Genomic DNA, 26,510 nt, shown 5'->3' with positions numbered 1-26,510 from the left:
ACAAATTTATCTTCTTTAATTTATGCTGTTGTGGGATATGGACCACCAAAAAAAAAAAAAAAAAAAAGACACATGTTAAGGAAATCCTAGATGAGTACGGATTTTTCACATTTGTCTTGGGAATCCCTAGTGCCTGAAAGGGCCTAAACAGCTGACTGCACCCCGGTCGTGTGTATTTGCACACGACAGACTCACGACCAGTGCCTGCATCATTCCTGGGGCCACATCATTTTGCTTAGCCTCCTATGGCTTGATTCCAACGCTCAGAAAAGGGAGTTTTGTTTCCCTCGTCTCATATAATGCTGACAGCTTCAGCACTGTCTGTTATGTTCTCTTTTCGCTCCAGAACTGTCTGGAGTTTTAACGCTTCAAATTCTGATATATGGTGATGCAGGAAACGAAATGGAACCAAGAAATATGCATGCAGATTCTATGCATGACTCTATGGCCTGTGGATGGCAGACCAAACCTCCTTACCTTTATCATAGATTTCCTTCAGGACTCCTCGCTTTATCAGCTCTTCTCTGCTTTGCCTCATAGATATTTTCCTTTCCAGGGCTACAAATAAAAGACAAACGGGGAAGCAGATGTGAGTAGGAAACCAAGCTGTCTTCTAAAGAATCCTATGTTAACACATATGGCAATGTAATGTGCGAGAAAGCTTCTGTAAATTGTGCTTTGCTAATGTGAGCTAATGAGACATACCGATTAATATGTTTTGATACTATCATAATAAGCCTTTTAATCAGATTATGTCATTTAAGTTACCAAATAATCTTCAAATTATCACGAATGAGAGGGTAGGTATTCTTTTTTTTTTTTTTTTTTTTTGAGACAGAGTCTCACTCTTGCCCAGGCTGGAGTACAGTGGCGTGATCTCAGCTCACTGCTACTCCTGCCTCCCGGTTCAAGTGATTCTCCTGCCTTAGCCTTCTGAGTAGCTGGGACTACAGGCACAGGCCACCGTGCCCAGCTAATTTTTGTATTTTTAAAGAGAGGGGGTTTCATGGTTTTAGCCAGGATGGTCTCGATTTCCTGACCTCATAAGCCACTGGTCTTGGCCTCCCAAAGTGCTGGGATTACAGGCGTAAGCCATCGTGCCCAGCCAAAGTAGGCATTCTTATTTAATTGAACCCCAATTTGTGGTTGAACCTGTAGCACAGAAAAGCTCAACGACTTGTCAGAGTCACATTGCTACTGAGTAAAGGAACTAGGATTCAATGCCAGAAACACCACCTTGGATATCAGCCAAACCTCACGTCTTACTGAACTTTCCTGAACATGGCACTTCCTCCCAGGAGGGACTGCTGTTTCAATGATCCAGTTCATAGAGATCAGGCCTCACTGAGGATTCTGTTGCTTTCCAACTATTTTAAAAAATGGTGTGAAAATACCTTCTGAGAAGCTCTCTGGTGTGGCCTCCCATGGTCCGGAGGCGATACTGTCTAAAGGTAGGGGTGGCTTCCATGGCACGGCCCCTCCACTGCCTTTTTCTCTTAGGCTCCAAGCTGGAGCAGCCAAGTAGAGAAGGAACTATTCAGTTACCCAATGCACCTCCGCCATGGCCCCGCCATGCACCTAGGTCGAGAGCTTGGGAAGGTGGCAGCGGGGCTGGAGGAGGGAAGAGGGAACAGTGGGTGCGCTGGGGGGCACATCAAGTAGAAACAGCCCAGGAGTGGGGAAGTGAGGGGCTGCCCAACAGGCAGGCCTGTGGCTTGAAGGAGGGACACCGGCAAACATGGGGAGGAAAGAAGGCTATTCCAGCAGATGGCGGAGTCTCTGGTACACACTGACTCAACCTCCACAGCCTTCGAAAACATATTCAGGGGAAAATCACCAGCTATAAAATAAGGAAACTACTTTATGCAGACAAATTCAGATACAGATTAATTAAACACACACTGCCCTCAACGGAATTTAGTCCAAAGAATATGAAGAAGAACTAGGAAGACAGCAAGCAAACGAGGATTGTGGTTCTAACTCTGTCACCCTCTAAGCTATGGGACATGAGTCAAGTGACCTTAGTCAAGTCACTTTGCCACACTGGGAAAACACTGATGCCTCAGCCCAACCATTCCAATTTCATAGGCCCAGGGTAGGACCAGGACATCTCCATTGTGATAAAAAAGCTCTCTGGGTTATTTTCAGGCATGACTCGGCTGAGAATCACTAATTATATATTTTGGAACTTACTATTTTAAAAATGTTACATTCTAGTTCCCTCTCTTAAATTATAATGAATTAACTGGTATGAGGGAGAAAAATAAATGTTAGGTTAGGATGCACTCACATAGAGCTGACGGAGAACATATTAATCCTAAAATAGAGACAAATCTGTACCTACGGAAGTGGTGGCAGGAAGGCTGTATGGGAGGACAAGGGGGAAAGCTGGGTGCAGGAAACATGGAAACAGTGGTTGGGGGTTGAAGAGTTTTATTTGTCAAACCAGATGACATGATATGGTGGCAGGAAGGCAGAAAGATGTTCTCTTCGCAGAAGAGAGTTTGGGGAAGGGCTGGAGAAGGGATACGGAATTGCATGCAGTTAGGTTAGAAAGTTCTGCCTGATGTGAAAAGATCTGCTAAGCAGTCAGGCATGGTGGTTCACACCTGTAATCTCAGCACTTTGGGAGGCCGAGGTGGGTGGATCATTTGAAGTCAGGAGTTTTACAGCAGCCTGGTAACATGGTGAAACCTTGTCTCTACTAAAAATACAAAAATTAGTCAGCAGTGGTGGCGCATGCCTGTAGTCCCAGCTACTTGGGAGGCTGAAACAGGAGAATTGCTTGAATCCATGAGGCAGAGGTTGCGGTGAGCGAGATTGCACCACTGCACACCAGCCTGGGCAGCACAGGGAGACTCTATCTCAAAACAACAACAACAACAACAACAACAATAATAAACAAAAAAAAAAAAAAGGGAAAAAGAAAAGATCTGCTAAGCAGCACAGTAGGAAAAGACCGGACAGGTAAGGTAAAGCAGGGGGGCTTTAAGTATGGGGTTTGTTACAGATGTTTGGGTGACATAAAGCCATCCGAATGTAAAGAGATGCTTTCCCCTTCTGTACTTAACCACATAAATAAAACAGATTTCTCTTAGACAAAATGAGGTTTCCCAGGTGTTCTAAACCACAGACTAAAGCAGAGAGACCTGGTCTACAGCATTAAAGGAAGATCTGCGATGAAGTGAGCAGAACCCTGGAGTTGGAGGTCCAAGATCCTGAGCTATTAGGAGAAATGTGGATGTTCTCAGGCTAAGCACTCAGCCATCTGGACATCAGCTGTCACTGACAACTGTGGATCCGCTGTCCACAGTCAAAGGCACTGGTTGGGGCTGGAGATAACGGTAACCAAAGAGCCAGCCGTTGCTGTGATAGAGTTTACAGACTCGTGTGACATTCAGACCATTGTCAAATGATGATATTACTTAATGTGTGATCACAAGTTGAGATAAGTCCTCCTGAAGAAAAGGGACAAGTTCCTATCAGAGCATATGGTAAATATTGTCCCTGATTGGGGTGTTGGAAAAGACTTCTCTGAAGAAGAGATCTTTGAGCTGAGGGGGGCTGCATAGGGGCCGAGGGAAATGCTCCAGATAGAGCAGCCTGCTCTAGATGGAGAAATCATGGTGCCAGGAAGGAACAGAAAGACAGCTGGTGTGGCTGCAGCTGCCAGCATCAGATGAAGAATGTTTGAGATGGGGTAGGAGGCTGGGCCATGAAAGGCCTCATGGACCATGTTATTCCAAGAGCAATGGGAAGAAATGATCAGCTTTGAGGATACGAAAGATGAACATTCACTTTAGTATAGAGAATGGATTGGAAAGAGGCCAATGACTAGGCGATTATAGGCATCTAGGCAGGGGATGATGGTAGCTGAGACGAGGATGCTGTTGACAGTGACAAAAGATGCACCCAAGACATGTGAAGGTGGCAATGTAGACACGATTAAATATGAACGCTTGGACACGGATATGCAGGAAAGAGAAAGGCCAAGGAGGATGCCTTGGTTCCTGATCTGCATAACTCAATGGATGGTGCTGTCCATGACTAAGGCAGGGAGTACAGGGTGAGAATCGGGGTTGGAGGATGCATGACAAGTTCAGTGCTAGCCACATCCAAGAGACGTGATCAAGCATGTGCCAGGGAAATGCAGTTGGATACTTTATAAAACAGACATGGGAGGTTAAATGAGAATGTGCTACATGGCACAGACTATGCCAGATGCTTTCACGCACCAGTGCTTCTCAATCTCTTCATGGAAACATTCCTTATGACAAAGGGAGAATACTAGGGGCTCCAAGGGTATGACTCAAAGTTGCCCAGGCCAAGCATTAAAGAAAGTATGTTTCTTTAATGTACTAAGTTTCCTTTGAAAGTAAATGCAGAAATCACATAATATATCTGTTTTAATTTAAATAAGAAAATACTCCCGCTCCATCACCACCAATTTCCAAGTTAAAGTGACATACTGGAGATGGCTTTTTTCTTCTATGGCTTTGTCCATTCCTGGTAAAGAATCCTAAGCCCACAGCGAACGCACAGATCATCTTGAGAAGCGTGAAAAATTATGTTACTTAACTTAATCTTCACCACAATCCTGTAAAGCATAATCATTCTCATTTTACAATGAGGTACCTAAGGCCCAGCAAAATGAACTTGCTCAGAGTCCCACAGCAGTAAGTGGAAGGGCAGAAAGAGATTTTAATGCTCTTCCCTTTTTCTCCATGATGCAACGCTGTTGTGAGAATGATCATAATGTATAGGAAAACTGCAAGGATCTAAAAACAGAAGGCAATCTGATTGTTAGTTTACTTGGGGTTGAAAGTCACGGTAAAGTGACATAATTCCACTTTACTCTCAGGAGCTTCTTCCTTGTAAGGAACTCTTCAGTTTTTTTGTTTGTTTTTGTTTTCGTTTTTTGAGAGGGAGTCCTGCTCTGTTGCCCAGGCTAGAGTGCAATGGCGTGGTCTCGGCTCACTCCAACCTCTGCCTCCTGGGTTCAAGCGATTCTCCTGCCTCAGCCTCTTCAGTAGCTGGGATTACAGGTGCCCGCTGCCACACCTGGCTAATTTTTGTATTTTTAGTAGAGACGGGGTTTCACTATGTTGGCCAGGCTGGTCTTGAACTCCTGACCTCGTGATCCGCTCGCCGTGGCCTCCCAAAGTGCTGGGATTACAGGTGTGAACCACTGCGCCCAGTCAGGAATTCTTTTCTTCTTATCATCTCTCTTAACAAGGTATGCATGATGCCTCTCTTCTGATCTCACCTTCAGCAGCTCTTCCAAAGTCAGAGCTAAGTTTAAGTGGGTTCAAAGTGTTCTGCAGCAGGCAGGTGTATGCACATCTACCCCCTACGTCTGAGGAAGCCGAGAGGACAAAGAAAGGCTAACAAATTCATCTTCTGAATTTGTAGTAGAGACTCACAAACAGATGCCATGGCTGGGTCTTGGGCAGCAGTGAGATGAGATAGTGGACCCCCTAGCCATTATTCTCCCAGACCCAGGGTTTCTATACCAAATGGAAAGGGTCTGCATGATTGAAAATAAAGTGTAGGGCAACCGAAGCATGGTAACATCAAGGTTGTTTTGACCTAAGGGCACCACTCATGGTAAGTACGTGCTCTTGCACAGAGAACAGTAGATAAAGTGGAAGTCTCAGAGGCCTTCTAAGACCTGGGGTTAATCACAGGCCAACATGGTGGATTAGCATCCAAGATGAAGTTGCTTTAATTTTTACACTAGGACAAGCTCACTACTGCTCCAGGAAGTAAAATACTGTGGGCTGTCTGGTACAAAGGGACAACCATTGGACCTGGTTTATGACTGACCTGTAAAACACAGGGGAAAATGGGGTTAATATGGGGAAAAAAAGAAAATACAGTGGTTTCTCTTTTCACAAACCAGGTATGGTCTGACCCTCCTTCCTCGATAATTTTGGCTTTGGGTAGAACAAACATGAACAAGGAAGAAAAAAGAAGGGATTATGAAAAGTTAAAGAATTTAGAAGAAGAGGAGTGAGGCATTGGGAAAGAGAGAAGGTGTGATGTGTAGTGCGCCAGCCTGACGGATGGCAGGGATAAGATAAATCAGGTAAATGAGAACCGAGGTGTGAGGGTGAGCTGACTGCCTGGGAGTGTTTGGCCTTTGGGAGGTAGAAAATGAAAGTGAACAGAACAAAGCAATCCATTCCTTTAAGCAAAAATCTGTATTGCTAGAGGTGCTGGAAAAGCATGAGAGCAGATATTATTTTTACATAAAGAAATAAAGTCACAAGGATTTATTTTAAAACAAGAAAATCTATTCTCAAATCCAAAAATCACTCTGATATTATACAGTTATTAAAATACAGGGCAGGCCAGGCATGATGGCTAATGCTTGTAATCTCAGCACTTTGGGAGGTTGAAGTGGCCCTCATTTGAGGTCAGGAGTTCAAGACCAACCTGGCCAACATGGTGAAACCTCATTTCTACTAAAAATACAAAAATTAGCCAGGCATGGTAGCCTGCTTACTCAGGAGGGTGAGGCAGGAAAACTGCTTGAACCCAGGAGGTGGAGGTTGCTGTGAGCTGAGATCGCACCACTACACTCCAGCCTGGGCAACAGAGTGAGATTCCATCTCAAAAAACAAAATAAAATAAAATAAAATAATAAAATAATAAAATAAAATACAGGGCAGTATAAAATTCAAGTGTCCACACAAGGGGGTGTTTTGGTGTAAACCATTTGGTTTAAAACTGGATTGAGGTGATGGCTGCACAACCCTTTAAATTTACTGAAATCATGGAGTTGTTTACCTACAATGGGTTCATTTTATGGTATGTAAATTATACCTCAGTAAAGTTGTTAAAGAAAAATGCCTGTAATAGCAAAAGCATTAGTTAAAAAAATGAAAATAGTAAATCTAAGCGGACAATTAAGAAATTAATAAACTTTAGACCACAGAAAGCTAGGAGGCCAACATTAAAATTTAAAAATTAGAAATACAGCATTTAAAGGTAAATTTCTTTTCAGCAGTGTTTTAAACCTCTAACACCTAATTAGTCAGTAGAACCAAAATAGAAAAATCAGGAATCTGGTTCTCTCTAAGATGAATATGCAGCTTAGAAGGTGGCCAATGTAACTCCCTGATCTTTAGAAAATAACCAAATTTCCGGCTTGCAGTCAATGCAGAAAACCATTAGAGGCTTTACAATGTGATCCTGGCAACTGAAACACCAAAACAAAACTACATAAACCAGCAAAGGTGCAAAGACTCCTTCTAGAAACATCTAGTCTGCAATTCAAAGCCAACATATGAGATAGCCTGAAGAGAGAAAGGAAAAAAGCAAATTGTGCTTTGCTTTTATAGACCAACAAAGTTAGCTGAGAAGACCCAGACATGTAAAAAAAGAGGTTTCACATATCTCTCTTGCCTAAAATATGACTGGGAGAATGATTTCTCAATTATGGTGCCAAACATAGCCAAAAATAGCCCCAAGAAACTGTATTGAAAGGTTGGCATGTCCAAGGAAGGCTCTCTAAATTTGCCTTCAAACTCTGCCTTAATATAAAAACTAGTCATGAAACCTCAAAAGGCATGGCTATTCTTGCATCCTTACCACTGTGTATTCACCATGGACTTTTATTCTGTATTACTGATGCTCTGACATCTCGGAGCCTTGCTGACCCTGGATGGACTACCTTTCTTATGGCTGACTGATTCCCAGAGAGAGTGAATAGAATTCTTTGAATGTGCCTTTCACATCCAAATGAATCAATTCAGAGCCCACAGTCCTGACCACCTCCTTTAATGAGCTAGTACATTCCCAGCCACTGTGCACCTGTCCTCAGCACCCCAGGGCCAGGTACTAGATGACTAGAGACTGCTCCTATGTGACAGAGCCCACTGAAAGTATTCCTGCTGGCCAATCCTAACCCTGCTTATTCTGTCTTGCCTGTTCCTTCCCATGGAAACCACAAAAAAGGCTCATGCCCACATTTTCCTCCCATACCTCCCCCTGTGTGGCTCTGCTTGGGTGGCATGCCCCTTGCTTTTGGGATTTGGGAGGAAAACAGTCTTTTCAATGGCAGGTGTCTTCTTATCTGTTGGCCTCACCATACCTGAAAAATAATCAAATCTTCAGTTTAAAACACACCGATCTTTGCACCGGTTTGTAAAAGAAGGAAAAAACAGGAGAACTAGGGAAATTCTCACAGCTTTCTGTTGCACTTTGTTGTTCTGAAATCTGCCTGCATGTGAGCCAGTAGTTTAGAAATGAGGAGTCTGGAGATAAAAGACCAACGACCACCTCTACTAATAGTGACAGTAGTTCTAGTTTAGTAATTTTTTAAACTCCTCTTCTGAGCCACCATGTCAGTCTATGCTGTATTTACTGAAAGCCAGTTCCCCATGATACCTCCTTAATGTATTTTCCCAGTCTCCTCCCTTTCCACATGAATTTGTGATGAACCAGGGAATCCTATGCCTCTTTGACATTGATGATTTTTTTTTTTTTTTTTTTTTGAGACAGAGTCTTGCTCTGTCGCCCAGGCTGGAGTGCAATGGCTCAATCTTGACACACTGCCACCTCTGCCTCCCGGGCTTAAGGGTTTAAGCGTTTCTCCTGCCTCAGCCTCCCAAGTAGCTGGAACTACAGGAGCCCACCACCACGCCTGGTTAATTTTTTGTATCTTTAGTAGAGCTATAGTTTCACCATGTTGGCCAGGCTGATCTTGAACTCCTGACTTCAGGTGATCTGCCCACCTCCACCTCCCAGAGTGCTGGAATTACAGGTGTGCACCACTGCGCCAGTTTGACACTGATGAATTTAAAATAAGCATCTTGGATGGGCTCATTCTCCTTGGTGGAAAACCTAGGTTAGATGAATTTGTTAAAAATAGGGTATTTAAAAAAATCTCTTGCACATACACACACATGCACATACATATTTATAAAAATAATACATGAAAATATTTTACTGTAAAAAACTTCAAGAAATAAAGAGAAAACAGTCCTTTTCACTATCTCTCCCCCATAGCCTAACTCATCAAACCCACTACTGCCTCCATCTTTTTCCCTGCCTCTCCCCTGCAACAGTCATACCTTCCCACACCATATACAAATGCCATTTAAAAAGCATAAATGAAATCATTCTATGCATGTTGTTCTACAAGTCTTTTTCTTCCTCTAACTTATCAAATGGTTCCATAGCTCTTCCCAACTCATTCTTTTTAAGTACTGCATGCCATTTCATGGGATATATGTACTGTGATTTATTTAACCAGCCTGCAGCTGAAGGCAAGTTAAGTTGTTCCCACATTGTGGCATACAAACATCGCTACTGTGTTCATATTTGTTCAGGTACTCATGTAAACATGTATAAGGATTTTTCTAGAATATATAGCTAGATGTACAATTTCTGGACTGGGTATTTTCTATGTGCTCCCAGTACTGATGGAAGAAAGCAACTCTTAAGTTCCATAACTTTTAAGTATTGCTTGCTTTATTTAAAAAAAAAAAGATGAAGAAGTTGGAGAAAAAGCAATATTGATGTTGGAACAAGTCATTTGGTCCTGCTCAGATTACCAGAGCAGAAACTTATTTAGATTTCTCTCCAGGATAATCTATCTCTGTTGAATTCTCTGCTCAATTGCCTTTAAATTACATTCTGAAGGGAATAGAAAGTTGAAGGGGGAAAAGCAATTGAGAAATGATGAAATTTGTGGTAGCTTATTGCTGAGTAGTTAACTTGCAAGTAAAATCTATAGCTTTTATCCTTTGTAAATCTTACAACTCCAGTGAAAGGAACTTTTTAGGCTGGAAATCTACAAGCGACAAATGCAATGAGCCTCAAGAACCTAGAACATGCCTCCACTTCCCATCTGGCTTCATGAGTAATGAGAATTATTCACATGATGCAATAATTGCAGCCTAGAAAGACTCAAAACAAAATAACCAACCCACGTATTAGTATGATGCAACAACTATAGCCTAGAAGGATTCCAAATGAAACAATCAGTCCATATTTATGCTATCTCTAGAGAAAAATGCTTTCTTAAGATAAACAGATGTTTCAAAATTAAGTTTACATAAACAATATATAAAAGAGGATAAAGGGGAGCAATTAGAAAAACATGGTGGTCTTCCATGGTAAAAGACCAGGTGGCAAACGTCTGTTGATCTTTTACTTCATAAGGAAGTTAATGAGAAAATAAACAAGGTTGTCAATCTAATGATATGTTGAAAAGGGAGAGGAATGTAAAAAAGAAAAAAGAATGCAACTCTGAATGTCTAATTTTAGACAACATGATATGATAAACATATAAACATGATAAACATATCATGATATCGTTGAACATGATAAACATATCACGTTCAAGAAAAACATATCATGTTCAAGAAAAAGTCACATTAATCTAGAGGCAATTTGTATGAGTCCCACATATTGGGTCTTTCACTACCTCAGGTACCATGAATATCTAAACATTTTGCCAGTAACCCAGTTATTACTAGGTAAGAAGGTTTTCAATTACTTGATAATCCAAGGAAAGCTTATCAAATCACTAACTCAAAATGAAAGAAAATTTATGATTATGATTATGATTATGATATGATTATTTTCTGAAGCAGAGTCTCACTCTGTTGCCAAGGCTGGAATGCAGTGGTGCAATCTTGGCTCACTGGAAACTCCACCTGCCAGGATTAAGTGATCCTCCCACCTCAGCCTCCCAAGTTGTTGGGACAGGCGTGCGGTAACACACCCTGCTAACTTTTGTATTTTCTGTAGAGGTGGGGTTTCGCCATGTTGCTCAGTCTGGTCTCGAACTCCTGGGCTCAAACGATCTGCCTGCCTCGGCCTTCCAAACTGTTGGGATTACAGGTGTGAGCCACTGTGCCCAGGCAGAAAATTCTTTTTATATTTGGCAACTAAAGCCAAGCGATTCTCAAAAGCAGAGAGAGGCAGGTCAGTTTAGAACTTTTTTCCCCTAGAAAAATCCAAATCACATGGAACTTCTATCTAAATCAGGGATGTCCAATCTTTTGGCTTCCCTGGGCCACATTACAAGAATTGTCTTGAGCGACATATAAAATTGAGCTTAAAAAAATCAAAAATCGCAAAAAAAAAAAAAAAATCTCACAACGTTTTAAGAAAATTCACAAATTTGTGTTGGGCTGCATTCAAAGCTGTCCTGGGCTGCATGTGGCCCAGGGGTTGCAGGTCGGACAAGCTTGAAATCTGAAGGCTCACTGTCCTTGTTGAAAGACAACAAGCGCAGGTCCTGATCTCTGCTCTATGTTAACCCCTCCCCCATGATCACAGTAGGAACTTTAGCGGAGTCTATATGAACAAAATCCCTCATTTCCAACACAGACACCCAACCAGTCTACTTGTGTAAAGCTATATAGTGAACTTGGATAAATTCTTCATGGCCCCTGAGGTAGGAGATGAGACTTTATTTACTATGGTTTGCAATTATATCCAAGTCATCTACATCAGCACTTTCTAAAGTCTGTTTTTGCAGAATAGTGACCCACAGAGATGCTCTGAGAAAAGGGTTCTGTACACAAATAATTTTGGGAAATGCCATGTACTGCTGGAGAATCACCGTGTTCATTAGCACACTGAAGGCCCCGAGAGGACTTGGAATAAAGAGAGCAGTGTAACTCAGTTTCACCATTTCTCCCCAGTTCGTTGGACAATATGACCCTTTTACGGAGTACCATGGGGCTAGTACTCTGAGAAAAAGCCTCTGGGAGATGCTGATCTAAATACCAGATTATAGAAAGCAAATGAGGTGTTCTGTTGTAAAAAGGCACCAGGGAGGTCAGCTCGCTCAGCAGGGGCCGTGCTCTTTCATCAAGAGCTTTCTGGTAAACATTTGAAACAAACACAACTGAAAACCCTAAGTCCAGCAATATCAAGTTAGGAAGACATGACTGACCCGGATCTGAACGACCAACCATCTATCTACCTGCACTCCTGTGGTCTTGGTAGAGACTTCAGTCAGTAGAGACCTGCATTCCAATGAGCTCCCTAGGCTGGGCTGGCCTTCATGTGCATTCCCCTAATAAAGAAAGCTATAGACTTGCTGAAGACCCTCAAGCAGCTCAGTACTACAGAGTATCTCCTCAAGATAACAACTTTGGTTTTGATCTCATTTCTATTAGGCTTGTCTTCTAACAGCAATTCAGGTAGCATACTTTCCTCTGGAGTGATAGAGTATGAGGTAGATCATGTCATTAACTTAGAGGAGGCTACTTATTTTCCTCTTGACTATGGGAGAAGTACCTGAAGCCAGGTCCCATGGGAGCTCTGTTAACTGAGTAGGTATATGTGAAAAAAAAAAGGAAGGGAAACAACCTCGTTTTCAGCATGCTGTCAAAAATGTATTCTTCATGAATTTTGATTGGATCTTAGTTTGAACAAACCAGCTGTTGAAGCATTTTGGGGTCACCTAGATAAATATGAATATGAACTGGGTATTAGATCATATTAGGGAATTAGTTTTGCTACATATGATAATGGTCTTGGATTATACAGAACACTTCCCTTATATTTTTGGGAGACGTATGATTACAGATGTCTGTAATTTACATTAAAACACTTCAGAAGGAAAAAGCAATAGATATAGGCAAATTTTAGTTATGTGATGGCAATGCAATTATAGAATATATAGTTATATCATTATACAATTCTCTCAACTTCTCTTACATTTGCAAATTTTCAAAAGAAACCAGTAAACACACAAATGAATCTTACAAGCCATGTTGAGTGAAAAAAACAAAAACAAAAAACAAAAAACAAGGGAAAAGAACACATATACTATGGTTCCATTTATATAAAGTTCAAAAACCAGAAAAACTCAATATATGGTTTAGAGAAATTTATCTCTAAGCTTTAGAACTACAAAGAAAAGGAAGGCTATGATTACAATAAAATATCAGGACAGTGGCTACCTCTGGTGGGGAGGGGAATTACAATTAGAAAGGTACATTAAGGGGCTTCCAGGTGCTGGCAGTATTTAAGTTTTTTGACTGGGGCAGTGGTTACATGGTATTCACTTTATGACCAATTGTTAAACTGTATATTGATGCTTAACCCCTTTTTCTCAATTTGTATTTTATTTCCCAAATAAAAAAATTTAAACGACATTCTTACTAACTCTGCTTCTTTGTAGTATTGCAATAGTTTCTGAGGGGGAATAAAACACTCAGCCATCATATAATAAAATCATGCAGCTGGCCAGTAAACTAACTCCTGTTAATGAAAGAAAGGATGGTTATAAGGCAATAAATGCCATAATAAGTCTTTTCCTGGTCATTTCTTCAAATACGTCAGATAAGAGTGTAGAAGGGTTGCTCTTAACAAACATTTGCTTAGTCTCTTTCCAAGTCTCCTGAGAGCAAGATGGAAACTTGAAGTATTGGGGGAAGAAAGCCAGCAGGAAGTTTTAGAGGTGAATAATTTTACAGAAGTAAGGATTCTGAATTTGGAAAAAAGAATTGACTATCCTTGAAGACCATCCTTAACGTGACAAGTCAGAAGCAACTAAGAGAAGATAGCTTTGCAAGGACCAAGCTGCACATTCTTGGGAGTGCACCGAGGAAAATTTATGTTACAACTTACAGATTCCATTTTCTATCTCTCTGCACCAACCTGCACAGGGAACTTCAAAAATCAAATTGGAACAGAGTAAATAACAGTTGTCTTTTCTGAGAATGATGAGACACAAGAGAGATAATTCCTTCTCCATTTATTGGTCCCCTATTACGGGAACGTGATAAAACATGACTTGATAAAACTAAGATCTAAAAAATAAACTATGTTAAGCCCCACATACAACCTTCACTTTGTTCTTTCACCTATATATCACCTATTAGGATAGACTTTTTCATTAAATGTGAAACAGGTGACCCTGCAGTAAAAGAGAATGTCATGTGATGAAAGTGTTGATGTTAGACACAAACGCTCGATGCTCTGGGGCTTGCTTCTATTACTTGTATGCGGGTGTATCATAACATCTGATTTTTTTGTGATTGTGCTCAGATCCACAATTCACATTTCCACCCTGTTCTCTGCTGCCTTTAACACTACCCCCAGGAATAAAAAGAAAATTCATTGATTCAGAGCTAGTTAAGTGGGTTTCTCCTTCCAGATGTAGGAAGTATAATGGTGTACTGTATTTCATTCCAGACACCTAATTATTATTGATCGCCTTATGATAGAAGTGTATTGCCCAAAGCACTGAAGAATGGAAATCTGAAATCATGCCCAGAACAGCTTAATACCCCAGCTACCACCTGTTACCTAAAAGATAATAGCGCCCTTGTTCAAAGTGTTTTGTGGTGCCAAGTTAATGGAAATAAGCTTGCCTGCTTGGCGGCTTGCTTTTCTACTCATGGTTGGATCAACCCTGCTGCAATGAAGTCTTCAGAAGACAGTGTTAAGATAGTCAGGTTTTACATTCTTACTGCTTTGACTTCTTATCAGACAAAGACAGCAGTGTTAGATTGACGGTTTTTGGTTGTTCTTATTATCTATGGTTAGAACCAAGGTTAGCTAATAATTTTGAACCAAAATTTTAAAAATCGTAACTATGCATAGCTATGTCAGATGTCTATCCAGACAAATATTTTGCCTGAAGGGGACATTTTGTGTGAAGACTTGATTTCTCCCCATCATCACCATGGTAACACTTATTATGTATTAGGAACCATGCACTCTGTGCCTTCCACATAGTACTTTATGTAAGGCTTACAACAACTCTGAGAGGTTGGCACTATTATCTACACATGACAGATAAAGAAGATGTTACATGACCTGCCCAAGGTGCAGAGTTGCACTTGAACCCAAGCCATGGGATTCCAGTGTGAGAACACTTAGGGATGACATTATCACTGCCTTTTTAAGCCTTACAAGCTAGGGATATGGCCCACAGTTTGTCAAACTGATCTGCAAATGAAGAAACTTGTACAGATAGACTTTCATGTATATACAGAAGAACTAAAGATACAATATTTTGCTCTCTCCTAGGCAGAATTTTGGCTTGATATATTAGTCTGCTAGGGCTGCCACGACAAAATAGACAGGCTTAAACAACAGAAATTTATTTCCTCACAGTTTTAAAGACCAGAGGTCCAAGATAAAGATCTTGACCCTTTTGACTTCTGATGAGGGCTCACTTCCTGGCTTGCAGATGGCTGCCTTCTTGCTGTGTGCTCATGAGGCCTTTCCTTGGTTCGTGTGCTCAGAGAAAGAGAGCTCTTTGGTATCTCTTCTTGCAAAGACATTAATTCTATCAGATCAGGGATCCACATTTATAACCTCATTTAACTTTAGTTACTTCCTTACACCAAATACAGCTACGTGTGAATTAGGGCTCCAACACACATGAATTTGGTGGTGGGGCGGGCACAAACATTCAGTCTATAACATTTATAAACTGTGATTACTTCTTAAATCATTTTTATTAAGTTTAGCAGTTAATTGTCATTGAATGAGATTTCACATATCAAGACCAAGCACATTGCCTTAAATATAAAACTCAATCAGCTGTGACTGTTATCATTAGCACTCTCCTACTTTAGGAAAAAATTAAACTATTAAGAGGAAATAAGTCACAAATGTATAATTTAACTTTCTTCTTGTATATGTATATGATAAGGTAATATCCATATTTAGGAAGGCAAATATTTGCTCAGCTACTTCTCAAGAGTCATTTCAGGTGGCGAGAACTACACAGGGAACAAATATGCAGATTTTCTGTTGATTCTGATGCCTATCCTTGAAATACTGAGCTATAACAAGACTTTTATACCAAAGCAGAGTAGACATGCTCAGGGAGGATATGCATAATAACTACTTTTTAAAAATAGATAACCAATTGATTAAGCATCATTTATTTTACAGAGCCTATTTCATTGCAACAGTAATTTTCCCTTGAATTAGATGGTTATATATGTTTGAACTGAAATCTAGGCACTTTCTTATTTTCTACTGGTATCTTTGCCTATCCTGCACCTGTACTACATTGTTCTAATCACTGTAGCCTGCATATCTAGTAGTATACATCCTTTAACTTGGTTCTTCAATTACTCTTACTATTCTTGGTCCTTTGAATTTCCATACATACTTTTTTTTTTTTTGGAGACAGGGTCTCACTCTGTTGCCCAGGCTGGAGTATAGTGGCATGATCATGGCTCACTGCAGCCTGCACTTCCCAGGCTCAGGCAATCTTCCCACCTCAGCCTCCCAGGCAGCTGGGACTATAGGCATGTGCCACCACATTTGGCTAATTCACACATATTTTAGAATCAGTTTGTCAATTTCCATTAAAAAAACCTATTGGGGTTTTTATTCGAATTACACTGAATCTTGAGATCAATTTAGGGAGAACTGGTATCTTTACAATATTGAGTCTTCTAGTCCATGAATATGCTCCATCTCTTCATTTCATTTTTATGTGGCTAAAAATAGGATTTAAAAGTTATTTTCAATATGTGTTGCTGGTATATAGCAATACAATTTATTTTTATATATTGACCTTGTATCCAGAGATCTTGCTAAATTCATTTAGTTGTAATAGTTTATGAGTAGATTTGATTGTATCTTGTAGGTACATAATTATGTCATTCACAAATAATGGTTTTATTTATTGCTTTTCAATCTTTTAACCTTTATTACCTTCTTGTCCTTTATTGCTCTGACTAGGTCCTCTAGTGTCATGCTGAACAGAAGAGGTGAAAACATTCCATCTTTTCTTATTCTAATTTCAGGAGAATATCCTTCACTATTTCACAATTAAGTTTGTTATCTACTGTGAGTTTTCTCTTTAGTTTTTGTAAGTAACATATCAGAGTTTAGAAGTTCCCTTCTATTTCTACCTTGCTTAAAGTTTTAATGATGAATGTAAAATTTTATTAAATTGTATCTGCACCTACGAATTGATCATAAGATACTCCCCTTTATTCTGCTAATAGTGTAAATAATATTGGTTGAGTTTGAACATTAAACAAGCTATGCATTCACAGGACCAATCCAACTTTAACTGTGACATATTATTCTTTTAAATATATCATCAGATTCAATTTCCTAATATTTTATATAAATTTTTTATGTTTATATAATGAGAGACATTGGCATATAATTTTTCTGTCTTATGGTATCATTACCATGGTATGAAATCCAATTTATGCTGGTCTTTTAAAACAAGTTGAGAAGTCTTTCGTCATTTTATTTTTTAATTTATATTTATTTTTATCACTCAAGCGTTTGAGCACCAGTGGTATCAATATCACTTGATGGTTTATTTTGAAATGCAAATTTCTACAATTGAAAATGTAAGAACATTTTTTTTAATGTGGACTCTCAGGCCCCAGCCCAGAACTACTGAATCAATATCTGTGTTTCAGCGAGATCCCCAGGACATATCTGCACACATAGTTTGAGAAGAAAAGGATTTATACATCTTTTTAAATTTTAAATTTTTGTGGCTATATAGTAGGTATATATATTTATGGGGTATTTGGGATGTTTTCATATAGGCATGCAATATGTAATGATCACATCAGAGTAAATGGGTATCTATCACCTCAAGCATTTATCCTTTGAGTTACAAACCATCCAATTATACTTTTAGTTATTTTAAAATGTACTATTAAATTATTATTGACTATAGTCACTCTGTTGTGCTAGCAAATGCTAGTTCTTATTCATTTTCAACTATTTTTTTGGACCCATTAACCATCTCCACTTCCCTTCCTTTCCATCCCCAAATACCCTTCCCAGCCTCTGGTAACCATCATTCTATTATCTATCTCCATGAGTTCAATTGTTGAAATTTTGAGCTCTCCAAAATAAGTGAGAACATGTGAAGTGTGTCTTTCTGTGCCTGGCACTTTCCTCTTTTTATATTATCTAGAGTCAGTTTGTGTAAAACTAGTATTATTTCTTTATTAAACATCCGGGAGACTTCATCAGTGAATCAAGTTGGGCCTAAAGTTTTCTTTTGGCAAGGTTTTTAATTACCAATACAATTTGTTCAATAGGTATAGCAGTTGTGTTTTCTATTTCTTCTTTTTTTCTTCTTAAATTTCTTTAAACTGCTTTTATTTTAATTGAATAATGAAACCTTCAACCTTAATGTCCAAGTAATTTAGAAATGTGCTTTCCCATTCTGCACACTAAGCATATTGTGTTTTGTTCAGCCTCAGCCCTCTCCCCTTGCATGGCAAGAGGTTTCAACCAGAAGCAGGGTTTGGGTTTAGCTGGACTGCACCCAAGCATTTGTCACTTAATGATAAAAATAGTATGGAAGATATCCATTGTCTTCAAATAGGGGCAATGAATTATTCTTCTGTATTCGGGAAAAATCAACCTTTAGTAACTGTATACTATAACAACCCCAGAATATTTAAGTGGCAGGTTTGAGAATCAAATGTTTACCCTAACTGCGATTGGAAAAAACTGAAAAAAAAAAAGCACAACAACAAAAAGAAGAAGAAATCTAAAAATGTATGGAATACAGAAAATAGAGAAGAAAGGTCTAAAAGCACAGGGATACTCAAAGCTCTCGTTGAGGCGTTCTTGATCTTACAGAATGCCATCATCCTCACGGTAATGACAAGGCAGCGAGACAGGGCAGGAAGCACACTGATCCCTTACATGAGCACCCAGACTTCTCTGCTCATTTTTTTTGTGACTGCAACTTCTGAGTTTTGTTTTTGATGAGCATTTTTACACTTATTCTGAAATAAATGTCACACGCATAGTGGAAGCTGAAGAACAGGCAATCCTTAATGCACAAACAAAAATAGCAGACATCATTTTCTTTCATTTGCTTGAGTCAGGTTCTTTATGACACCATGAATGAAGCTTTGTTCCATAATATTGTCCAGCAGTTTCTTAGTTCTAGAGACTGACCCCCAGTTGATTTGAGTCAGGTTGATCTGAGTAAAGGTCTGAGCCAAGGCAGCAATTTAGAATTCAAATTCTGCTTCTTAGTACAATCTTGGCTGGAGTTAGGGAGGGGATAAAGGATTTGGCCATGGGGCTGATGGGAACCCAGCTGATCTCAATAGTGTTCAAAGGCAAATGCAAACCATCAAACCCATTTTTTTTTTTCTTTTTGTCATACTCATAGAAAGGACTCTGCTGGTCCTCATCATTGGGTTAATAGAAACTCTTGCCCAAGGTTATATTCTACACAATACTACAGGAACAAGTGATGAAAACAGATCAATCAACTTGATTTGATTTCTCCCCTCATTAAAACATCCTGTCACCTGACAGAGCCAAATAGATTAATTTCTGTGAAACCATGAAGATAGAGGCTAAATAGAAAGTTTGTCTGGACTCTGTCATGTATTATATCAAAGCTATTGGTTCCGTGGTACTGACAGCTTCATTTTTTACAAACATTTTGGTGGACTATAAATAACAAAATTTATCATCTTAACCATTTATAAATGCACAGTTCAGTAGTGTTAAATATATTCACATCATTGTGCAACCATCTCCAGAACTTTTTCAACTTGTAAAACGAAAACTTTTATTCACCAAACAGTAACTCCTCATTACCCTACAACCCAGTCCCTGGCAACCACCATTTTACTTCCTGTCTCCATGAGCTTGGCTATGCTAGGTATCTCATTAAGTGGAATCATACAGTATTTGTCTTCTTTGTGACTGGCTTATTTCATTTAATATAATGTCCTCAGGGTTCATCCATGCTATACAATGTGTCAGAATTTCCTTTCTTTTTTAATGATGAGTAATACTCCATTGTATGTATAGACCACTTTTTAAAATCCATTCATCTGTCAATAGACACTTGGGTTGCTTCCAGCTCTTGGCTTCTGTGAACAGTGCTGCTATGTACATGGATATGCAACTCTCTCTCCAAGATCCTGTTTTCAATTGTTTTGGATATATACTTAGAAGTGGAATTGCTGGGTTATATGGTAATTCCATTTTTAATTTTTTGAGGAAATGCCACACACACTGCTTTCCATAGCAGCTGCCACATTGTATTTTGATTAGCAACAGTGTACAAGGGTTCAAATTTCTCCACATCCTCATCAATACTTGTTATTATCTGTGTTTTTAACAATCCTAGGGATATGAAGTGATCACTTAGTTTTAATATGTCAAAATTCAGAGAGAGGAAGATCATAAGAATCTAGTATTACACATATTTGGCTGTGAGCTTAAATACTTTTAAAAGTTGCCCTTTGTTCACCTCAGAGCACAGAAACAACAATATTAAAACTAAAGGCCTCCTTTGACCCTTTTGGAGTATAGTACTTTTGAATTCTCTGCACAGGGAAAGTGGGGATGAATTTTGTCAAAAGCATGAGTAAAGTAGGAGGAAGGGTTACATTTTTTATTTTCCAGAAAAGGAAATGAAAGTTTTTATTTTTGTGGTTTTATTTTTTTCAAAATAGAGACTTAGCCACAAAGTTCCTTATAATTAATGAAGAACAGTAGCTTTGCTGAAATTATTTATATCTTCCTCTGTTGTGTGTGATGAAAGACTTTAATTATGTGAGCCAATCAAAGTTTCTAGTTTATGAGGAAACCTGCTTAGCTTAGCTTGGTATGTGCTTGATCTCTGTCTTTGAAGCTTCACTGGGGCTTGAAACAATGCTGTTCTTCCAAGTTCAGTTCCTCAAATGAAAGTTTTTTGGGAACACAAAGGTAGCAATATGGGTTCTGTAAGTCTTCTAGTTCAAGTAGATTCAAATAGATAGAAAATATAAATATAATGGAAAAAACAATTTGTCTGTGAATAAATAGAGCAGGTGTTGGTAAACTTTTTGTGAAGAGGACCAAATAGCTGATACTTAAGTTTTTGCAGGTCACACTGTCTCTGTGGAAATGACTCAATTCATCTGCAGTAGCTGCAGACAGTATGCAAATGGATGTATGTGGCTGTGTTCCAATAAAACTTTATTTACAAAAACAGGTGGTGGGATGGATTTGGCCCATGGGTTATAGTTTGTTAACCCCTGTTGTGGAAGACCCAAAGGAAAGAAATTTGAAAATTGGAGTCTTTTCAAAAGTAGAAGGAAGAAGAATAAGCTTTCAAACTCCGTGGCAAAAAAAAAAAAAAAAAAAAAAAAAAAGGCAAATGGCAAAATTAACCCTCTTGATATGATTTCTCTAAGAACTAAGTATAAAACTGTGGCTTTCATGTAAAAAGGTTATTTCATGGCTCCATGTCATGTTCAAGCTTCTGATCCTTGATCTAAAGAAGCTCAAGATGGATGAAAACCAACATAAGCTTGTATGTGAAACCCTAAATCCTAACTCTTCCTCACAAGATCATATTTAACTTGACAAAGAAGAAAATGTCAGGGGACAGCCAGGAGGTGCATCCTTAAACAGAAGTCACTCAACGAATGCTTTTTGGTATATAAGGAAACAACATTTTCCTCATCAACATACGATCGAAGGCTCCAAGGTCACCACTGGAAGGAAATGCACCTAGTTAGTGGGTGGCTGGGCCAAGGTGCCTCTGACAACCATCTCATTTTCCCCTTTGAGTTTATCCCAAGGTGGTGACAAAGACTTTCTCCTTGACCAAACTTGAGTCAGTTCCTCTGAGGTCTCTTTCTAACTAGGCTTCAACCTTGGCCTGTAAGAACTACAACTTTCAGTACAAATGAGTTCATCCACTTTTCAACATTTGAACAAACACTACTACCACAGTTTCTAGCAGCTCAAAGCCATGTCCCTAGGAAGATAATCCCAGTAACCTTAAAATGCCTGCCTGAGAAGGTTCAACACCACCCAAAATATTTGCTGTTTGTTCTAATCAATACTTGAAAATAGACCCCTAAATTCCTGTTTCTTGGAGCATTTACTTTAGAAAGCTGACAATTGTAAATCCTTTCTCTGTCCCTTTGAGATGTATGTGTATCTTCTACAACCCAGGAACATCTTTCTCGGAGACCTGAGAACCATCTCTTTGACATGTAATCATCGAGAAGTATAAAGCCCCCATCTTCCAGTCTCTGGGGGAGGGTACGACCCTAATTTCAATAAGCACCAGTTAGCACACACAGATGGCCTCATCACATCCCTTAAGGCCCTTCCGTTCATTTCCTTTAGTAGCTCCCAGTGCTTATGAGGACTCCTACATTTTAGTTTCCATAGAGTTGAGCTCAGTATACACTGGGGTCTCTCTCCTATTGCAGTAGTACTGGAGAAAATCCCTCTCATTGCCTTTAATTAGTGTCTGGCTTTCTTTCTCTTTGACAATGGTTGCTGCTCCATGCTGCCTTCAGAGGAAACTGCTCCGTCTTTAATGCTCAGGACACAAGAGAGTGAGAATTCCCTCCCCTTATTTTCCTTAGCATGTCTTGAGATATAGTACCATTCGTATTCCAGGAGGCCCAAGCAGACTTTCTGAATGAGGTTTTACAGGTGAGCCCAACCGACATATTTTTCTCTTCTACCAAGAGTTTGTCCTCTCAGTTTTGTATTTCTGGAGAAACAAGACTCTCTCCCTAGTGAATGATGCCGGCAATGGCCTCAATCATTTCCATTCCCAGCACACAAATGCATGGGTCACCTGTGTAGCATAAACACATCTTAGCATGAAAACAGTTACATGGGATTCAAACGACAGGAACTGCTAAACATAGAAACTTGAATGTTATTTAATCTTTATTTTAGATAACAGAGGGTAGAAAATGGTACATAGATGAATTAATCCAAATAGTTTACCTTTGAAAAATTCCATTCTGAATGTAGAATTTCTTAATTAAGTTGACATTTCCAAAACCAGTTCAGTTATTCATTTATTCCATCAGCACATACCAAGTTTCTTCATAGTTAAGACATTGGAATAGCTTTAGGTAATAGGCACATTCCATTAACTCAATGCCTAGGTACATCTTGAAAAATTACTTTTTATGTTCTATAAAAAGAAAAACAGAGCAGAAACAACCAAACCAAAATGGAAGGCCTCCTGTTTCTAGGCTTTGAAAAGATTCTTGCATATTCTGAGAAGAAAAGATTGTCCATTGATTAACTCGGCTGCCTTAGTGACTAATTTGCCCCTAATGCTCTCCAAATACAGCTTTCCCCCATAACAAAATACAAGCATACCTTGTCTTAGTGCTTAGAAGACATAGCATTTTATACAAATTGAAAGCTGGTGACAACTCTGGATTGAGCAAGTCTATCGGCACTATTTGTTCAACAGCATGTTGAAATTGGGCCAATTAACAACCCTACAATGATCTCTAAATGTTCAAGTGAAAGGAGGAGTCGCATATCTTTCACATTAAATCAAAAGCTAGAAATGATTAAGCTTAGTGAGGAAGGCATGTTGAAAGCTGAGATAGGCCAAAAGCCAGGGCTTCTTGTGCCAATTAGCTAACTGGCCAAAGTGCTACTTCAGTGAATACGTGAATGATAAAAAAGTGAAACAGCCTTATTGCTGATATGGAGAAAGGCTAAATAGTTTGGATAGAAGATCAAACCCAGTCAGAATATTCCCTTAAGCCAAAGACTAAATCCAGAGCAAAGCCTAACTCTCTTCAATTCTATGAAGGCTGAGGGAGGTGAGGAAGCTGCAGAAGAAAAGTCTAAAACCAGCAGAGTTTTGTTCATGAAGTTTAAGGAAAGAAGCTCTCTCCGTAACATAAAAGTGCAAGGTGAAGCAGCAAGTGCTGATGGAGAAGCTGCAGCAAGTTATTCAGAAAACCTAGCTAAGAGCATTGGGGTGGCTACACCAAATAGACTTTCAATGAAGATGAAATAATCTTCTACTGGAAGATGCCATCTAGGATTTCCTATGGGGGAGCAAAGAAATCAGTTTCTGGAGATGGGAGTCTACTTCTGATAAAGATGCTGGGAACATTCTTAAAATTACAAAAAGGATTGAGAATATTAAATTAACTTAGTTGAGAAAACAGCAGCAGGGTTTGAGAGGATGGACTCCAATTTTGAAAGAAGTTCTACTGTGGGTAAAATGCTATCAAACAGCGTCACATAGTGCCAAAATATCTTTCATGAAAGGAAGTGTCAATCAATGCTACCAGCTCCATTGTTGTCTTATTTCAAGAAATTGCCATAGCCACCCCAACCGTTAGCAACCATGATCAGTTAGTAGCCATCAACATAGAAGCAAGACCCTCCATTAGCAAGATTATGACTTGCTGAAGGCTCAGATGATCATTAGCATTTTTTGTTTTTGCAACATGGTATTTTAAAATTAAGGTATGTACATTTTTTTTAGACATAATGCTTAATAGCTACAGTATAGTGTAAACATAACTGTTATATGCACTGGGAAACACCAAAATTCGTGTGACTTGCTTTACTGAAATATTCACTTTATTTCAGTGGTCTGGAACCAAGCCTGCAATGTCTCAGTGGTCTCTCTAAAAATAGTAATCACCATCACTATGTCACAAACCATGACATCGTGAATAGACACTTGCTAAGCATCTGCTATGGGCAAGACATGGAGGACAGTGGGAGAGCATGGGTGTCTGCAGAACATACAGTCTAACTAGGGCACAGGTCTCTAGAGATAGCTGATAAACAGGGCCATGTGACGAGGAGAGAGACTAGGGGCTGCTGTGGGCTTAGAGGAGGGAGCAGTCACCACATGGAGGTGCCAGCAGGTGAGACTTGAGCTGGAACTGGAAGGGAAAGAGTTTAGCTCCATGACGACCTGAGCCAGGAAGTTCCACTAGTTGATGAGAACTAGAACAAAGACCTCGACCAGTTCTCTCACCGAGTTATTGTAACTCCTCTGAGTTACTAAATCTGAAAGATTCTTTTGAGTGGGTTAGTACTTAAACCTCTATTGTAATAGATGAATCTGATGTCTGAGATGAGAGTCAATTTTTTACAGTCATGGAGTGGGTGACTCTTTGAATTTCTTCAAATTTAAAGGGGTCTAGTGCACTGTTTTACTTACAGTGGTTCTTGGAAAGCATGCTGGAAAAAAGGAGATTAGGAAATATGAAGGTCAGATTTTGAATGACAGCTGAGTTCAGCTTCTTTTTCTAAACTTCCAGCTTTGTGAATTCCCTTTCTACATTAATAAAATAACAGGAAAGGATTAAGGGAGGTTATGTTTGTGTTTGAGGTACAGTCAAATGATTGAAATGCATCCTCTAAAATATTTAACAGGTCTACCCAACCATTCTGAGCAAACTTTAAAAATATTTTAACCATTTTCAAAGCAGAATGTCACATGTTATCAAATTAAAGGAAGATAAAATCTCTCAAAAATTTGAACAGGATTTTGAACTGAAGGAATTTAAAAATAAACATTGCTCTTAACTTATTGAGAGTTACAGAAATTTTTTTATTTCAATTGTTTTTGGGGAACAGGTAGCTTTTGGTTACATGGATAAGTTCTTCAGTGATAATTATTGAGATTTTGGTGCACCCATTCACCCAAGCAGTGTATGCTGTACTCAATGTATAGTTTTTCACCCGTCATCCCCCTCCAACCCTTCCCCGCAAGTACCCAAAGCCCATTATATCATTCTTATGCCTTTGCATCCTCATAGCTTAGCTCCCACTTATAAATAAGAACATACTATACACACACACACACAAATATATATATTTACACACAACTATATATATATACACAACACACACACACACACACACACATATATATATATATCGTGGTTTTAATCATAAAGGGATGCTGGATTTTGTCAAATGCTTTTTCTGAATCTATTGAGATGATCATATGATTTTTGTTTTTAATTCTGTTGATGTGCTATATCACATTTATTGACTTATTAAACCAACCCCACATCCCCGGTATGAAACCCACTTGATCATGGTGTATTATCTTTTTGATATGCAACTGGATTCAGTTAGCTAGGATTTTCTTAAGGATTTTTGCATCTATATTCATCAGAGATATTGGTCTTTTCTTTTTTTGTTTTCTTTTTTTGTTATTTCCTTTTCTGGTTTTGGAATTTCTTTTTTTGTTTTTTCTTTTTTTGTTATTTCCTTTTCTGGTTTTGGAATTAGAGTGATACTGGCTTCACAGAATGATTTAGGGAGGAGTCCCTCTTTCTCTATCTTTTGGAATATTTTCAGTAAGATTGGTACCAATTCTCCTTTGAATATCTGATAGAATTCAGCTGTGAATCCATCTGGTCCTAGACCTTTTTTTTTAATTGGAAATTTTAAAATTACTTTTTCAATCTCACTGCTTGTTATTGGTCTGTTCAGAGTTTCTATTTCTTTCTGATTTAATCTGGGAGGGTTGTATATTTCCAGGAATTTACACATCTCCTCTAAATTTTCTAGTTTGTGTGTGTAAAGGTGTTCATAGTAGCCTTGAATAATCTTTTGTATTTCTGTGGTATTGGTTGTAATATCTTCTGTTTCCTTTCTAATTGAGCTTATTTGGATCTTGGATCTTTTCTTTTCTTGGTTAATCTCACTAGAGATCTATCAACTGTGTTTATCTTTTCAAAGAACCAGCTTTTTCTTTCATTTATCCTTTGTAATTTTTTTTTGTTTCGATTTCATTT

The 26,510-nt window shown here is 39.0% G+C and overlaps 1 protein-coding gene across 10 annotated transcripts in view; it reads right to left on the bottom strand.

The window, feature by feature from the left end:
* Positions 1 to 26,510, bottom strand: part of PHACTR1 (phosphatase and actin regulator 1) — a 575,876-nt gene that overhangs the window by 128,952 nt on the left and 420,414 nt on the right. For all 10 annotated transcript variants that reach the window (XM_025382675.1, XM_025382676.1, XM_025382678.1 and 7 more), the window contains one exon: positions 478 to 558. In XM_025382675.1, coding sequence (XP_025238460.1) covers positions 478 to 558 — 81 coding nt within the window. The remainder of the gene's footprint in view (positions 1 to 477; positions 559 to 26,510) is intronic.

This window comes from Theropithecus gelada, chromosome 4, assembly GCF_003255815.1.
Source record: "Theropithecus gelada isolate Dixy chromosome 4, Tgel_1.0, whole genome shotgun sequence".
Classification (NCBI taxonomy): domain Eukaryota; kingdom Metazoa; phylum Chordata; class Mammalia; order Primates; family Cercopithecidae; genus Theropithecus; species Theropithecus gelada.
Note: the sequence above shows the minus strand (reverse complement) of the source record. Positions and strands in the feature narration are given on the sequence as shown.